A 16,233-nucleotide genomic window follows, 5' to 3' on the forward strand; every position below is an offset into this window, starting at 1 on the left:
TTCTTTCTACAGATTCAACCTTTGGAATTATAGTTTATTTAAACAGAGTACAGCAGGCTTATCCTGACAATGTTAGCAATAAATATACAATATACGATTTTAGGCATTCTGAAACAAGTCAAATTTCAAATGATATCTGATATGGGTTCAATACCGGGATGGAAGTAAGACTCCCATTGCATAGCAGTTTGATCCATTCCTGGCTTTACTAGGAGTTTAATAAGATGCACCTGAGCATGTTACCTATACACTGTGGCTAATCAAGCTTGTAGTAAAACCTGGAATGGGAGAAACTGTTATGCAATAGGAGTCTTATTTCCATCTCTTGAGTCCAATATATACTTGGGGTACATGGAAACACAAGCGTACGCACTTTTCAAGATTGTTTTGCCATGTTAACAATATATAAGTGTATGCTCATGATGAATCCATCTTGGGAAGGATTTAATAATAAGTGTTAGCATGAGTTCCGAGGTCCCCGCAGCATGCAAGCAATATTGGAAAATTGCTGTGGAAGTTCAACAAAGCTTGAGCTGCCACAGGAAAAGCAGTCTGAAACTCTACTCATCCATACGACAACAAGAGCCAATTAAAATTAAAACAAATGCTGCTCAAAAGCATTCTACAGGCTCACTCGTTATGCCAATATCGAATGACTAGGTCATTTAAAAAAAAAAAAAAAAAAAAAAGAGTAACGGAGTATGAGCACCACATACTGCTGTGCGGGAACCAATGGTTAAAGTGGCCCAGTGCACCTGTTTCAATCTCGGGAATCACTGTTTCAGTGTTCAGAGGGAACATAATATCACATCTTAATCCAACATAGTGATGTGAGGGTGACTCAGCTCGATACCTTTGTGTGCAGAGAGTGTGCAGAGATTGCAAGCAGTGCACAACTAAGGGGGTTCATTTCCATCATGTTTTGTGACCGGCTGCTGCACAGTCGTTGCATCGAGATGAGCCTATCCCTTGCTCCTTTCCACTGCTGTTTCTTAAGCATTTCATTTCCACTCCGGTACCTTTACACTCGGCAGGAAACATGTCTGGTGTCTTTCAATGCAATTTACTGTTGATTCAGCAGCACAAACCCAGACATTCAAATGCGTCTACATAAGGGCTAGCTGGTGCTGATATTATTATTTTTTTAATTACAAAGCGTCCAGCTGCAGACTAGGAAAAACCGATGCATTTAAGAGGAACTATAAATGTAACAGAAGGTCTTTCTCTTTCATATTCTCTTTCCAGCACTTACTGAGGACGACTGGGTTATAATGAATGTTCTGTTGGAGCTGTCTAATGCTACCACAAAATGTCATTTCTTGATGGGATTTTTTTTTTTTTTGTCCCCCCTCTGTTTTTACCCACTGCTGGTTCTTTACATTAGGAAACATGGCTTTCAAATTAAGTTAGAAAAATCAATATGCTGCCAGTTAAACTTGATATATGCAGTTCAGTAAAAAAAAAAAAAAACATGTTAACCATTTAATTTAATCAATGTCAGGCAACCATTTTAGAATTTGAAATATCTGACAAACCAGCTATTGAGTATTGTAAAAGGACAGGGTCCTTCAACATTAAAATATGTGTTTCGGTGGCGGGCAGCCATCTTGGCTCAAGAGTGGTGAATCAGCCTGGGTCTAAGATGGCCACCGTTTGCACAGCCACATGGTCTTAATTAGTTTGGTGTGGTCTTTCTGGGGAGGTTATTGTCTGATTAATCAGCCAGAGAATGCAAGGCATGCAGTTACTGGCTGGCTGATCAATCAGTCACTTATCTCCTTATAAGTTTAGCTTAGTTCCCCCAGAGGGAGATTGTGTTTTGATTGGTGTGTTCGTTTAAACCTTTTTTTCGTTCGTTATTAAATAAAAGCGCGCAAATATTGCTGAACTGTAATATACTTTTTCTACTGAACGTGACTTAAACTTTATAGCCATATTAACGGTTTGTTTATTAACACGAGTGGGAAGTATATAAACCACTTCACTTTATGGCTTACCATGGCACACACTGCTGCTCTATATCCCAAACTGCAACAGACTGCTCTCTGCACAGTTTATGAGACCAGACTCATCCAATCTTTATCAAGCCACACACTTAGAACAATGTTACAACAATCAGAAAAATATAGGCTATGCACACTGAACCAGACAATTAAGTGATATTAGGAGATGTGTATTGTGTTATAAATTAAAATCCCTGTATAGAATCAATCCAGTCATTTTCAAGGTCTCTACAGAGGCGTTTGTCATTATGTCAATACAATATTTATAATGTACTCTGAATATTCCTTCCTTGTTTCAAGCAGTAGGACCCTTGTGTTTACCTTTCCACTACTGTTTTGGAATTTCTATACTGAAAAGGTGCAGAACAAACATTATTCACAGAGTGAAAATACCAATATTTAAATAAAAAATAAATACCTGAATCAAATAAGCCACGACAGTTCTAACTTCCCTCTGCTGTTTTAACATGCCATTAGGATGTATCTCCAACAGGGAAAAAAACAACTATATAAAACACACTAGGTGTCAGTAAAAGTAGGCCACTGCACATCTGGAGCATTTAAAACCCCTTGTACTGCTTCAGTAAATGAGGACAAGCTTTCCCAAAGACATTGCAAAGTCACTGAGCAGGACACCCTCACCTGCAGTTACAGCAAGTGTTATAAACGTCCAGACTGTAAGGTTCCTGAAGTCAAACTAACTTCGATTCTCCTATCCTCAAGACTTTGACAGCCCATGTCAACCACAATTCTTCATATGTGAGGGAAAAAATTGAAGTGTCAGCTCAAGCTTTAATAAGACTTTAACATGCGCTACATTTTTTACTAGAAGGAGAAACATCATGGCCAATCTTCTAATGCAGAGAGCTTGGTTTAATGAATCAGATTTATTGACTGTTTTTCTCATTACATTAGGCCATATTGTTCCAAACCACCAGAAGAAGAACAAAAAATTGGAAATGTGTCCACTTGTGTAAAATGGATTTGCTATTTATCTGCCCAGTGTATTTTAAACAATCTCACTTTAGATATTTATCAAATGACTGTTATCAGTGCAGCAGATTTCCTTTACAAAGGAAAGCAACAATGCACATGTATTTATTTATTTGAAAGTATTTACCTTATATGAATAATCTAACAGATAAACATACACACAAGTTTCCAATTCACCCTAATTATCAATTTGGTCCGATAAAGGTAGCTTAGTAACTCACTGGTATTATTTGTGCCAATTGCTAACAATTCACTTTTACTCTTAGTAGAATTAGGCTAGACACTCAGATACCCAGGACTGTTATTCCATGTTTTTGAAACTAAGACTAGCTCTGAGATCTGTTGTTTTTAATTGACATTTTCCCATTTAATTAAATAATGGAAATAACCATTGAATTACACACTCCTCTACTGGTGTCCTAACTTAACACACAAACAGAAAGTCACGCGAGCACTTAGGCAACAACTGACAAGCTATAAAAAAAAATAATAAAATCTAAAATGAATACAATCATTATAAGTGGAAAAATATGGCAAACTAGCAATTTGAAAGTACTGAGGGATCTGAAAACATTTTTGTAAACCCTAATCTTTAAAGTCTCACAAGCCCACTACCTCTGCTGTAGAGCGGTGGGATTTCATTACCTGGTTTATATTGGTTTTGGTCTGTCGAATGACCGCCATTCACGCAGGTTTAATACATTACACAAGTCCTGTTTTAAAGTGCAATGGTGCATGCTTGTGAAAGCTCAGACATGCCAGCGAGAGCAGTGCGTGCCACTAGGAGCTTCTGTTTGGTTCAATTGTGAGTTAGGCTTAAACACATACCAATAGAGAGTACTGACACATACCAGCCCTTGAGTAGGCATACCAGTCTGAGCTGTGGCACATGCCTGACATTGCTACAGTCCCCGGTGCATTGACAATACATACTCACTTCACCTGCTCTGTTAAGGGCTTTTTCTCTTCATATGTACTTAAAGAATGGTGGTTTTTAGATCCCTCATCTGTCTATAAAGACTATGTTAGGAGTCAGGTTTGAATGCATGTATAATGTCAATTTTAATTATATTAGTTCACTTATTTACCTTTATACATTGTATTATGATGATGATGATGATGATGATTATTATTATTATTATTATTATTAGTAATTATATTATTCACATTAGTATTCTAAGAAACATTCCCATATACAGTATCATATGCAACATATATAATAACAGAACATTATTTAAGCATTATTCTATTCAGAAATAGATTGCAATGTGAAAGGAGAAACACACAGGGCTTTTACTTTATGTGTGGGAAAATAATGTACAGTTAGTTGTAAACAGAGGTTATAGAAACACGCACACATGTTAGCTGGGTACAGCACAGCACTCTGAAAGTTCAGCTCTGTAGGCTGAATGGCCTCAGTGTTGTCCTGTATTGTTCTGCACACGGAACATTGACAGCCAAAAAACACTGACCTCATTGCCAGGATATTACAAAAGAGAGCAATACGGCAGGGGTCCTCTGTGTATACTCTGCAGATAGCTGTGCAGCTAGAAATGCTTCAGCAAGCCATGGCTTTGGCTTAACAATGTTGCTTAGCAACAAAACACTACATGTTTTTACTGTACCAGTAGACTTTTTTTCTTGACAAAAAGTCAAAACAATAAAACACACCGGTTAGCAGATTTAGGAAAATACATTCTGTTCTAGCTAAAAAAAAAAAAAAAAAAAAAAGTATATGCATTACATTACAGCCTACATTTTGTCATCCATTTTAGAGTAACTTGGGTGATTTTTAATATCCACAGTGCTGTAGAAGCAGCAAATTACATTATCCCATTTTTATTTGGCATTATATGTGAATCGTCCTATTGTGCTCTTGTTTTGCAGTTGTTAAGGAGAAAAGATTAACCCATTTACATTAGACACTGCCAATCAAAATGCCGAATGAGCATCCAGACTCTTCTGAGCCTTGTTATGTTAGTGGAAAAATGTATTCCCTTTTCAGCTGTCGGCAGAATTTTCATGTGTCACTAGTTGTAGATGATTATTAAAGACATCTACTGTACAGCACTGAGCTGCTATGAATAAATGGAAAAGGAAGACCACACCTTGAAATCACAAGGTTTTTCTTTTACTACCTCGTACACCACAAGGAAACCTCTGCATAGTCTCTTAATTAATCATTTATTTCAATGGTCCCCTTAAAGTATTAGGACTTTAAATAATGACAGGTCACTTATGTACTATATAAACACTGACATTTGGAGTATTAGAGTTTTGATTATACTGTGTCCCGGATGCAATGAATGCTCTGGGTCTAGAAAGAGTTTTTAAAGTGGTTCTTCATCAATATTTAATAACCCTAAATGCATCAATTCACAGTCTCCTATTCTTGTGCCTGGCATTGTCAGCTTCAGAGATTTACAAAACTAATCAACCGTTACGGTCTTCAGTAATGGGGTGTAGCTAGCACCAGCAGGTGTCCTCCTAAATATTCTCAACAAATAAATATAAAACACAGCCATCAAGATTTGAACTGTGCTATTTTTCTCTACTGGTCCTAGTGCTTCTTTGTGCTATTTTGCATTTGGGCAGTGTGTGTGTGCCACATTCTACCAAGCTCACTGTCTTACTCAATTCACTGGAGACAAAGGGCAGCTGTACCTTCCTACATCCAACACCCAAAGCAGAGACAATAAATCTACAGCCTGCTCAGAAACTGGAGCTCTGCAGCAGAATATCATGGGTACCACCTTTTCATCAGCAGCCATACACTGCCCTGCATTAAATCACTGTGCGTAAATGGAGTTCTACTGCACTGGTGTAATGCAGAATTTAGAACGCTTAATGCATTACAGATCAACCAGCTGCAGCTACACTATGAATGGGTGGGCGTGGGGTCTCTTTTGTGTCTCCTGGTTTTCCTGCAGAATCGTAGACTATGCTGTTGTCTGATTTGAACTATACAAAAAGATGACGTTTTGTGTACCATATAGATATAATATATATAAATATATTAATATTTCTATAATATCTTGATGCTAGAATCGTAACTTATATGTTTTACCGTGTTAAGAAGACGTATACATGTGATACGGGCACCATCATTCTAATTTATACATATATATATATATATATATATATATATATATATATATATATATATATATATATATATATATATATATATATATATATATATATATATATATATATATATTATATACATTAGTATATATATATTCATATATATATATATATATATATATATAGTCGGTTCAGTGCAACACGTGTAATCATACAGATTTTAAAACTTTCTACATTGATGTCGTAATTATATTAAAATATAAATATACTATATATATATATATATATATATATATATATATATATATATATATATATCATATATATATATATCACATGATGTAACACATTGTGTAGTAAATCATAAATATGCATTTTTAGTATACGCCCGGCAACAATATAAAACGCGGTGAAGATTATTATTATTATTATTATTATTATATTATTATTATATAATAATATATTAGTTGTATAGAAATAATCATGCTTATACGAATTTTAAAAGTCAGTATTTGTTTTTTCGATACAATGTTACAACCCTGAATATGCCTGTTAATGTGTAACACTGACGGTGCGAGGTTTTGCTCTGGGCCCGGGGCTTGTTCTATTTCTCATCTGCTCAGCTCTGGTAGTAGCGAGTACAGTAAAAGCAGCGTATATTTTCAGTTAAATGACCCTAGGCGAGCACCAGCTAAAATATAATTCCCTCCGTGCTTTCATTTTCTTAAACATTATGCACTGAAATGTGTCAATTTCCAAATCTGAAAATAAAATTGACCATTTTGTTCTTCCTAATCGAAAGAAGCCTGCATTAAACAACATGAAATTATCTAAATGAAAAGAACTACAGATAAATACAATGAAAAAAAAAATAACATAAACCACTAAGAATAAAATTAAATACATGGCTACACTCCCCACAACAACAAAGGCGCAGATCACACTTGGAAAACGCCTTCTTTCTTCTCTGCACAGAAACCAACGGCATAAACAGCGATCAATATAAACATGCTAAAATGCATTTCGAATATATTCTATCAGCTACATTAAATTGGTCCATTGCGGCACTATATCAAATATACGGATGCCTCTGGGCTGAGCACAGTAGATACGGTTTGCTTTGTGGTTTGCTTATCAGTTACCCAATTTCAATAACAACAGAAATTACATTGACAGCACACACTGATAATAACAAAAAATAAAAAAAAATAAAAATAAAAACTCAGCAAGACTTACAGTGATCCTTGGGATGTTCTTTTTACCTTGGTAGGACATGGCTGACATAGCTGATGAGGTTTGGTGTTACTGACCCAGACAGAATTCTGTGTATTTTCTGTATTTTTTGTTTCTGCTGGTGCTTGGTTGGAGTATAATGAGGGAATGGTCGTCTTCCTTTTCTGTGCAATGGTAAATCCCCCTTCGCTGTTTGCCTGCTGCGCTCCTCAGCAGCACAGAACTCTTGATCTTTCGGGCTCCTCCCTTCACTGCTCTCGATCAATTTTATCCAGACAGTATTGCAGCACTTTAAAACAACACAAGAGGGCGCCAAAATGACAGCAATCAGGACACCAGACAAAAGACCAGCAGTTCCGCCCTTTATTTTCGCCAAAGGCGTTTAGATTTTGTCTTGGTTTGTTTTCAATATCAGTATTATTCTTGACTCATTCGACATAGCTAGATGAAAATACCACGTTTATATATTTATTGGCCAATTACAGGCAGCACTTTGTGTTTTGTGTACGTTGTGTGTTTTTGTATTTCGAAATCAGTCAGAATACATCTGAAAGACAGTGAACCACTGCTCAACTGACCTAGTCAGCGACAGTGTCAATGCGTGCGTGTTAATTCTGTACCCTAATCTCACACAACTAGACATACGATGATCATATGCTGAATATGCGGCTCCATCCTATATAGGTGTGGTCTAAGAAGACCTACAGAGAATCATGATTGAATTCAGAAATAATATTGCGGGTGCATTTGTGATAAGCACGGGGGTTAATGCTCCCGCTTAGCTAGCAGTTTCACTGCAGCAACACAATCAACATAATGCAAGATGAAGAACGTATTTTGGATGCACAATGGTGACAAAGTCACGCACATCGTTACTGTAGAAATTGCAGTAGACGAGTTTCACCCACCCATAAGAGTCCTAACTACAGGATTGGATTGGTTTTGACTTGATTTGAAAAAAAAAAAAAAACAATCTACTGCAACAAATCTTTTTAGTTTCTACACTGTCACAGTCATTGTGCAGTTTACTGTGTCTTTTTCGTTTATGTTACACACCAAGGGCTTTGCAATGCTGACTCATAGTTAAAGTCTAGCATTGATTGAATCACTATGTTTTACAATACTGTCATGCCTTTACAATACTACACATTTACTTTTATTATGGATAAATTCATGTTATAACTATTGTAGAAATTACATTTTAAACAAGCTATTGAATCTGATTTTTTTTTTTTTTTTTTTTTTTTTTTTTTTTTAACAAATGTACTTGAATATTCCTGGCAGCAAATAAATAAATAAATAAATATTATGATAAATAATATGTAATGTGTGCCTATTGTCTCAGTGATGTCCCCCTGTTTGAACAAATAATGAATACCTTGGATATAGAGAGTGCCACTCCCATGGTTTGCATTGCATCCAAAATAGCTAATGCAGAGAAAACCAAATACAAATAGCATAATCAACACATAATTAAAATAAAATGAAAAATAACTAATATGCATTTTGATGTGAGGGAGCCAATTTAAATTATTTCAATTAACAGATCATTTATTCAATGCTTTCATTTTTGTATCGAGATGTCAAAAGGATTATTGTCAATTTCAAAATTGCAAGCCATGATAGCAAAATGAGACCTTTACCTTAAATGCTTATTAAATTAATTTAAGTTCAGACATATTTATCAATGCCAGCTTAATGGAACAGACATGAACGCCTTCTGTTTAAACTTTTAAAAGGAATCCATAATTGTTTAAAATTTATTGAAAAAATAAAATCTAAAACAGAATATGAAGTTATTGGTGCCATTTTGAAGGTTCAGGGCTATTTCTTTTTGAAGCAGAAATTATAACTCTCTTGGCTTTTAGCAGACCATGCCAGGGACTTCACTTCACCAATGCTTACACAAAATGATGTTAACTTTTCCAGCCTCATGAACTGGTATCATTCATTTGCCTTCGTAGGCTGGAGAAAAAACAGATGTGTGGAACAGTCTAAATACAATATTCCATTGCAGAGGAATGCAGCAACAATAAAGCTTAACAACTGGGTAAAGTCCCTACTGCCTATTAAAGCTGGTAAATAAGTCTATCACTATTATTAACATTAGACGTAGTACTGCTGTAATAGAACTAGTAACCCTCGTATTAATATTAGCAGTATTATGTCCACTAAACAATATTAATCGTGCCAAAACATCTCAAGGAGCTTTTCAAACAAATATATAAACAGATTCAATTACACAGCCAGTAAAGACATGAGATATAGTTCCTTACTATTTGAGCTTAAGCAGAATGGAGAGGCTGCAATATTCATATATATATTTAAAATGTACAGTATGCACACTAAGTCAGCTCCAAAAGAGGCAACTGGACCTCATTTACTTGAATGTCCCAGGAGCCAGAAAGGCTGCAAACGATTGAATTCGATACACCCAACAACTACTTGCTCGAATGGACTGAGTTCCACTTAGTGGATTAGTCTGCAGCCTGCCATCCCATCTCAAGAGAGTCCAAGAGGATGGGAAGTATGAAGGCTGCTTGCACACGACTGAAGCAGCCAGCTGGGTTTGAGACTCACTGTTGGCAGGACAAAGGGACAGTTCCTCCCTGTACAGAGGACAGGCTCTCATCACTGTACTTGGTGTCCAGAACCATCACAGTCTAACCACTGAATGAGCACTGAAGCACAACAGTACAGGAAATGGACAAAGGCACCTTCTCCTACATGTTAACTCTTTATTTACAGGTCTTGTAGACCCTCCTGCCAAACTCAAGAATGAGTAATAATAATAATAATTTATTGTTATAATTAGTATTGTTTATTTAGCAGAATCTAGTAGAGATTGCATGTGATTGCCAAGAAGAATATTATCTATACACACCCATAAAGTACTCAGATCTAACTAATTTGGGGTCTTTTACTTAACTATTAACAATGTAACATAACATGTTAAGAAATGTTTCTTTTGCATCAATAGTTAGTATATTTTAACCCATTTCTAAACTAATACATGATTTCCATTACATGAGAGTAGATGTTGAACTTCAAAGGTATAATAATATAAAACCTGGTCTAATTATCTCAATATTACTATATTATTATCTTTAAATGTGTCTTTAAACAAATGTAGACAAATTTCAATGATCGACTTGGAATGGAAAAACCAAAGGAGATTTTTGCAATACATTTATAAATAGTTTACTGTAAATTGACAGAATTAACAAAAAAACTAAACAAAACAAAAAAAGTCATATGTTAGTAGCGCTTGTTGAAAGTTAATAAAATAAAACGTGGCCCTAATTTGTACTATGTGTGTGTGTGTGTGTGTGTGTGTGTGTGTGTGTGTGTGTGTGTGTGTGTGTGTGTGTGTGTGTATGTGTTTATAAGTGCTGCATTTAGCCAATCAGCATTCAGAAATTCAACAGGCCTGATGTAATCACTGCAACAGCCAATCAAAAACAACTTAGACTATTATATCCCTTGTATATACCAACCTGCAATAAATCTAAACATTTCTAATTCTAACTAATACAGGGCATCAAGAAGCAATCTGATGTCTTTTAACATTCACATATAAAAAATGTAGATTATTGCTTATACATTATACATTGGAAACTAAATGGACAATCAGTTTGCATCTTGACTCACCAGTCCAGTCATTGCTTTAGTGAGTGACTACCTTTTATTGAACAGCAATGTCAGGCTTTTAAAGCTGTTTAATTATAAGCTAATGGAGGTTTGGCGGTCAATCAGATTGATTCACCCACAAACAGCTATATTCAGAAGAGATAACCCTTGAGTGTTAGTGCTCTTTTAAGAGTGCTACTCAATTGCAGCAACTCACTTGGCACACTTAAGTGAGCACTCAGGGTTGATATTCATGAACCCTTCCTCCCCTCTGTCTGGAGCGTTTGGAGTTCTTTCTCTTGTTTCAGAAACTCTCTAACCTCAAGAAAACCAAGAATTGTGAGATAAAAGTTTTGGGAATAGGGCCCACAGCAACATATTAAAAAAAAAAAAAAGCAAGCAGCTAAAATCCTAATAAAATTGGCAGAGGATGTTATTATTTGGAACATTTCTTACCCCCAACAGCAAAACCCCTAATTACCAAATCTAACTGCAACTGTTACAGGCTCTTACTGGTGAAGTCTGATCTGAAAGAAACCTTTTTTAATGATGTTTTCCACCATGCTGAAAGAGAGACATCACTTTGCCTGTTCATCCATCCCTGATTATGGGCTTATATACTGCAACGTTTTACAGCCGCAAAATCTTTTTTTCGCCACAGGAGGGCTCTACAGGGTAACCCTTTAACTGTTTCTGCTAGGCTTTCAGCTGTTGGGGTAGAGAATGATTCTGCATCCAAAGCAATGCAGTTTTCAGGTCAAAATGAACAGATCTGAATTTACAGGTATTGCATTTGTCGCGAGAGGTCATGCATTAAGAAAATTCCCAGTGTCAGTGCTGAGTAATCAGTCATTCTGGGGCACTGGTATTAACCATATAGTATCCCAAGTTTCCTCACATCCTGATAGCTTCTTTCCATCCTGTCATCAATAAATGATATCAGTCTATTAATGGAAAACAAATAATCACTGTATTCCACTGCCATTGGTTATAAGCCAATATGACTTTTAGACGTGTTTAGCTGAAAACACCACAACGCTGGATTAAATAAAACAAAATACAGTACTGCTATAGCTATAGCAACCCCTCAGTGCCATTACATAGCCTCTCTCTCTCTCCCTCTCACTCTCTCTCTCTCTCTCTCTCTCTCTGATCAGTTTTGACACAGTCTAGCTAAGCCAATGTACACAATATACTGTACAACAAAAACAATCAAGTTAGAGGGAAAGTACTTAGTTACAGAATAAAAAAGGCAAAACATTCATACTGTAATACTATTATTTGTCATTTTTACCGGGAAAAAAAAATGGGAGAAAAAAAGTCCTGGAAAACAAAACTACAACAACAACATAGTTAAATGAAGTTGGATGATTAACAGGTTTAGATTTCCACAGTATTGCTAGTTAAGTTAAAATAGCCCCTGTGTCATCTTTAGCTAATTCTGGGAGTGCCACTACGGCACTGTGTCGGTCTAACTAACGCACTATGCCAAGATAAAGGATTTGATTTCTTATTTTTTAAAATAAAACACATAAATCACTATTATGCTATCCATTTCCAAAGCATTACACTCTTTCCAATCTCTTCTCTCCTTTAACAGCCAAGTAAACTGTGGTGATTTATAAACTACACTAGCTGAATTCAGGGTCCAGGAACTGCCCTTAGCATCTCTCCTTTCCATCAGAGGGTACAGTACTGAAATGAATCTCCATTAATCACTCAAACAGTACTTAGTGCCTGGCACTGCCCTCTGCATCCCGCAGTCTTGTGTAACTTGTGTATAATTTCTCATCAGATATTAAGACAAATATTTTACAAAAACGTCCCCTTAGCACCACCATTATATTTCATTATTGGGGTTTGTATTTAGAAGCAGCTAATCTGGATCTGGGTTGTGGTACTAGTGAGGGGTTTGGACGCTACACCTGCAAATTAACGAGGCTTTCAAGGTCCTGCCTAAGACTCACTAAAAGGGGGGTAGTGAATACATGATTTCTGAAAACGGTTTACAAAAACAAAAGAAAAACAAGAGCAACAGTCCTACTCTAAATGAGTTCATAGAGAAACTGTGATTTAAATTAGTTTTAGCTAAATGAATTACATACTTATAATAATGCATAACCACCCCATTTTTTTTTTTGGGGGGGGGGGGGGGGGGGGGGGGGGGGGGGGGGGGGGGGGGGGGGGGGGGGGGGGATTGGTTGTAAAAAAGAAAGAAAGAAAAAAAAAAAAAAAAAACATTGCACACATAGTGCATTACACCATTCACTGAATATGTGTAGCCTATAAGATGGGCCGTTCCAGTCAGCTTGATTTAACAGACAGTTAGTTGTACAGCTTTTGGTTACTGGGAACAGTACTGTATCATATTTCAAACTGTATAGCACTGACAAAAACGCTTATAGCTTTGAGTTGCATTAAATGGCAGTTTATTCTGACATGCGTGCTTTCAACAAACCCGTTAATTGGCAAGTTGTCGTTTCGAGAAACGCATTAAATCTCAAGAAATACAGCGTACTAAGTGCCAACAGCAGCTAAGTTCGCATTGAACAGGAGGAGGGCGCTTACCTCCACCTCATCCAGATTCTGCAGTATTTCTTTCCCTGCTGCAGTTTTTATTTGAATGCCCGGGTCTCCCCCGTCGAGCCCTCCGGACCCAGTTTCTGTGCAGATGCTGCCCTGGTCGCTGTCACTCCTTCCTTCCTGGAATGCATCCCGCTTACTCCCACTCCTCGAACTTCTTTTCCCGACGCTCAGGGCATCAAAATCGATGGTCTTGCTTTCGAACGCTCCCTCTACGTTACAAAACATCCCCCCGTATTTCTGCCGGGGGACCTGATCGGTTGTACCCGGTCTCCCAAAATAGACCGGCAGATCATCTTCTTTGTCCCAGGTTCTTTTGCCTTCAGCCATGATCTTCAAACCAGATGTGCTGAGGGTGAAAGAACTCTGAAAATTGAGTGTTGTTGTAGCCTACCCAGCGGCAGTACTGGACAATTTAAGCGAGAGGTGGCACTGCTGTTCTTGATCCCATGACAGGGAAGTGATACTAGCATCACGCATTGCACACGATTTTTAAATATCGGTTTTTATAACGCCTTGTTATATTACGCATCTTTTGTGCTTTTTTTTTTAGAACAGGAGGCTACTGCATATACACAACATAAAAACCTTAACCCTAAATTCAGGTTTCTAAATTTAATTAAATAAGGTTAATACAAAATAAATAAAGTAGTGATGTATTTCTATCAAATTGACAGTTTGTTTTCAGTTTTCAGTAAAAAAACAAAACAAAACAAAACAAAAAAAGCTTCAGACTATAAACTTTTTAAATCTCTGGGTTTTTTTTTTCAAACGTATACAGCGAATCCCGTTGGTTACAGGTTAAAGGAGAGGCTGTTTCAGTCATTGTGCTGCTATAGTAATTATCATTATTATATATATATAGATATATATATATATATATATATATATATATATAATATATATATATATATATATATATTTCTTACTTTAAATAGTTATTCTTAAATATTATGAAAAAGATTATAAGCTATTATTTATTATTATTATTATTATTATTATTATTATTATTATTATTATTATTATTATTATTATTATTATATTTAGGGGGTACATAAAAGGCCATGCTTTAATATGTATTATTGTGTGTACAACAAGTTACAGTGTCAACAGAGTTATTTAAGACTGGAATCTCCGGTATTCAATGAAACTTTAACAGTCTACAGTATTTACAATATAGTCTACACTGTGTTGCTTTCCCAGTTTCTCAGAACTGTATTTTTCTTCTACCCACAGTTGCTGCAGCTGCCAGTTTGCGTGGGGAGAAAATCAATCAGCAGATGCAGACTGTGATTAATTTAAACCACGTTCTCTGTTTCAGATTAAAATTCTATTTGAAAAACGTCATCACATGTTCCATCATATGGTCGGTATGCTCCTTCATATTATACGGAGCCGTCTTAAACACGCTGCTGTGTTATGCAGATTGCTAGCCAATTTGGGCATAAAGGTTCAGCATAAGGTACAGTATTTGCATCGTCATTGTGTCCCCCAGGCCTCTCACCTAAGTAGCTGTTCTTTCAGCACTCTGGGAGGTGACGTTCCCAGGTGACGTCACAGGAACGCACAGGCAGCTGACAGCATATGGGAATCACTCTGGGATCAATGTGACGTGTTTTCAAAATATATTTAAAAACAAAAACCCTGACAGTGTCACCTTGATTCATTAAACTGAAGTCTTTGCTCAATAGTCTGATTGCTTTTCTCTCTCAGCTTCAAAACAGAGCTCTAACTGCAGTACAGTCAGCTTGATGAAATTTGATGATGACACAGTCCAAGGCTTACCAGCACTGCAGTACAGAAATGTGCTCAGAACACATCCACTACATGCTATGCTTCCATAGTGTTCTCTAAGGCCATTGCTCTGCTTGACTCTGGTAATGATTGTATTGCAGATCAACATCCTCTTGACAAGTCACTGCATTGCAGAGTCATCATTTTATGGACACTAAAAAAGCGGTGAAGATCTTTATGAATAAGTGCTGTTTTGGCCCTCAAAGATGCATTGATCAGGGTCATAATGATTGCAAACAAAATTCGGGTCAAGCTGAGTTTATGGGATTGAGATCAATCGGGATTGGACCTCATTCTAATCTAATTTGATTTATACTTTTCAGCTTTTAGTCATGTCACTTGTTTATCTGTTTTAGATAACATAACATAAAGAGAGAGAGAGAGAGAGAGAGAGAGAGAGAGAGAGAGAGAGAGAGAGAGAGAGAGAGAGAGAAAGAGCAACAGAGAGTTTTGCTTTATACCCAATGACGCTCACATGAAATATGTGTCAGCAGTCTATTCAAGAACACTGTACTGTACAGCATCTTTGTTACAGTCTTTTACATTTGTATGTAGCCCATACAGTTGTTTTTAACAGCTTGATAATAGTTTCTTTATCATTTTATTTCAACTGCTACAAAGGGAACTTCAATTCCAAACCCTTCTTGTGACTGTGCCTGAAATTGACTCTGATGCTGATTAAATGTTAATAATGTGATATCAGGTTGAGAGGTAGTCAGTGCTGCATGAACACAAGAAACTCTTCCAAATTGCATTTTTCTGGTTGTTCTCTCCCTCAAACCGAACTATGGTTACTCAGGGTACTTATACACAGTCGTCAGTATAAGTTTCTTGTGATTACATGGCGTAGAAAAATACAATTTAAAGTTAGTTCTCCCCTGGAATTTAGAGAATGTGTTTTTAATTTAAT

The 16,233-nt window shown here is 36.5% G+C and overlaps 1 protein-coding gene across 4 annotated transcripts in view; it reads right to left on the minus strand.

The window, feature by feature from the left end:
• The window catches only part of LOC121297136 (dihydropyrimidinase-related protein 3), a 28,584-nt gene extending 14,667 nt beyond the window's left edge, over window positions 1-13,917 (minus strand). Inside the window, exon 1 of one of the 4 annotated variants that reach the window (XM_041223205.1) lies at window positions 13,515-13,917. In XM_041223205.1, coding sequence (XP_041079139.1) covers window positions 13,515-13,859 — 345 coding nt within the window. In that variant the 5' untranslated portion in view covers window positions 13,860-13,917. Of the gene's footprint in view, window positions 1-7,319; window positions 7,565-13,514 lie in introns of those variants that run through there. The other 3 variants (XM_041223204.1, XM_041223208.1, XM_041223207.1) reach the window with 3 other exon arrangements.
• Between the last annotated feature and the right edge of the window lie 2,316 nt (window positions 13,918-16,233).

This window comes from Polyodon spathula, chromosome 22, assembly GCF_017654505.1.
Source record: "Polyodon spathula isolate WHYD16114869_AA chromosome 22, ASM1765450v1, whole genome shotgun sequence".
NCBI classification, from domain to species: Eukaryota; Metazoa; Chordata; class Actinopteri; order Acipenseriformes; family Polyodontidae; genus Polyodon; species Polyodon spathula.